The following is a 2,212-nucleotide window of genomic DNA, read 5'->3' as shown; positions in this document are numbered from 1 at the left end:
CAGACACATGTGGATGGAAACACCTCCACCCAGCCCTCGGGTTCCACAAGGACACATTCAACAGCCAAGGACAGGCTGTTCTTTTACTCTTCAAACCCTCCACACATCTCCCACAGTTTCCAGTCTCATGGATAAGGATCAGGAGCTGTCGTGGATGCAGAGAAAGCCAAGACAGTGTTTCCTGGGCTCAAGGACGCTAGAAGACACGATGGCAATTGGTTTAAGAAAGGCTGAATACACCACCCTGCAAACCAGTTTGGCAGGGTTTCACCCTGGAATCACAGCATGGTCAGGGTAAGAGGACAAGGGGTAATAACATCTTGAAACTGGAAGAGGGGAGATTTAGAGTAGACATTAGGAGGAAATTATTCATGGTAGGTGTGGTGAGACACTGGAACAGGTTGCTCAGAGAAGCTGTGCAGGCTTCACCAGTGTTCAAAGGATGTTGGATGGGGCTTAACCTGGCCTAGTGGACAGGGTTTGGAACTAGATGATCTGTGACACATGAGCTTGCACCAGAATTGCCCACAGGAACTAGTTTTCTGGGATCAACAGAGCTGGGAGGTTCCGTGATTCCCCCATGCTGTGTGGTGCTGTCTGCTTAACGTTAGTAGCAAAGGAAATATTGAACCTTCCATAAAAAAAGGCAAGAAGGTAGATAGATAGATAGATAGATAGATAGATAGATAGATAGACAGATGATTGATAATAGATAGATAGATAGATAGATAGATAGACAGACAGACAAACAGACAGATAGAATCCAATTGAAAATGTCCCCAGTGTTCAGGAGCTACAGAGGGAACAAGCTACTTCAACAGAGGAGTGTGAAACCTGAAAATTGAAGGGTAACTACTTGAAGAATGTTTTTAACCTTGATTTAACACCCACCTAAGTAGAAGTCATTCTCTGTAGATGAGATAAGAGCTGTGGAAAATGCCCCTGTTGCCACCAGCCCCTGCTGTCAGGCTGGAATCCCTCAGCTGAGCTGCAGAACCCGACGTCTTGCTGCTTGTACTTTTCCTGGTGAGCTGGGACGAGGGGAAACTGTGTCGCCAGCCAGATTTCGTGGCTCTGTGCCACTGTGTCCTTATGTGATGAAGTTCCCTCAAAGAATAGCTAGCTTACTTTAATCATGTCTGCCCCGAGATTTATGGCTTGATGTTTATTCACCAGTGGAGCTTCTCAATGTGAAATGTCAGTAAGCCTGTTATAAATTGCTCCTGGCGTTCCTGCTCTAGCTTTTATTTGGCCAGGAGTATTTCCACCTGAAAGTGATAAATTCCTGCTATAACTGCTTTACGTGCTTCAGTAATTACCCTGTACCGGGAAGGCAGGGGCTGCATCCGGGCAAATATCACCTCAAAACCAGCAAATAGTGGGAGATTGAGCTGAACCCAGAGGTGCTACTGAGAGAAACAAACACCCCTGAAACCCAAAGTAACAGAGGCAGGTGAAGTGTCTCCTTCAGACTGACACTGGTGGATGGGTGGAAGAGAAGCTTTCATTTTTCAAGAAAACTGTGGGCACAGGGGCAGTTTATTGATCCCCAGGGGCACTTTGGGGCATTTTGGGGCAGTCTGGGGCAGTTTATCGATCCCCAGGGGCAGTTTGGAGCAGTTTACTGATCCCCAGGGGCACTTTGGGGCATTTTGGGGCAGTTTATCAACCCCCAAGGGCAGTTTGGTGCAGTCTGGGGCGGTTTCTTGATCCCCAGGGGCAGTTTGGGACAGTTTGGGGCGGTTTGGGGCAGTTTACCGATCCCCAGGGGCAGTTTGGGGCAGTCTGGGACAGTTTGGGGCAGTTTACCGATCCCCAGGGGCAGTTTGGGTCATTTTGGGGCAGTTTATCAATCCCCAAGGGCAGTTTGGGGCAGTCTGGGGCGGTTTCTCGATCCCCAGGGGCAGTTTGGGGCAGGCTGGGGCAGTTTCTCGATCCCCAGGAGCAGTTTGGGGCAGTTTAACGATCCCCAAGGGGCAGTTTGGGTCATTTTGATAGCAGTTTGGGGCAGTTTCTCGATCCCCAGGGGCAGTTTGGAGCAGTTTCTCGATCCCCAGGGGCAGTTTCTCGATCCCCAGGGGCAGTCTGGGGAAGTTTCTCAATCTCCAGAGTCAGTTTTTGGGGCAGTTTGAGCCACTTTCCCCTTCCCGCCTTTTTCCCCCCTCGCGCTCCCTGAGGGGGGGGCCCCTCCCTTTTTCTCTCCCTCTCCCCC

At 50.0% G+C, this 2,212-nt stretch overlaps 1 protein-coding gene across 1 annotated transcript in view; it reads left to right on the top strand.

The window, feature by feature from the left end:
• The first annotated feature begins 208 nt into the window (after positions 1-208).
• Positions 209-2,212, top strand: part of BARD1 (BRCA1 associated RING domain 1) — a 52,706-nt gene continuing 50,702 nt past the window's right edge. The window contains 1 exon segment of the mRNA XM_009996960.1: positions 209-294. Coding sequence (XP_009995262.1) covers positions 209-294 — 86 coding nt within the window.

This window comes from Chaetura pelagica, unplaced genomic scaffold, assembly GCF_000747805.2.
Source record: "Chaetura pelagica isolate M959 unplaced genomic scaffold, ChaPel_1.0 scaffold300, whole genome shotgun sequence".
Taxonomy (NCBI): domain Eukaryota; kingdom Metazoa; phylum Chordata; class Aves; order Apodiformes; family Apodidae; genus Chaetura; species Chaetura pelagica.
Note: the sequence above shows the minus strand (reverse complement) of the source record. Positions and strands in the feature narration are given on the sequence as shown.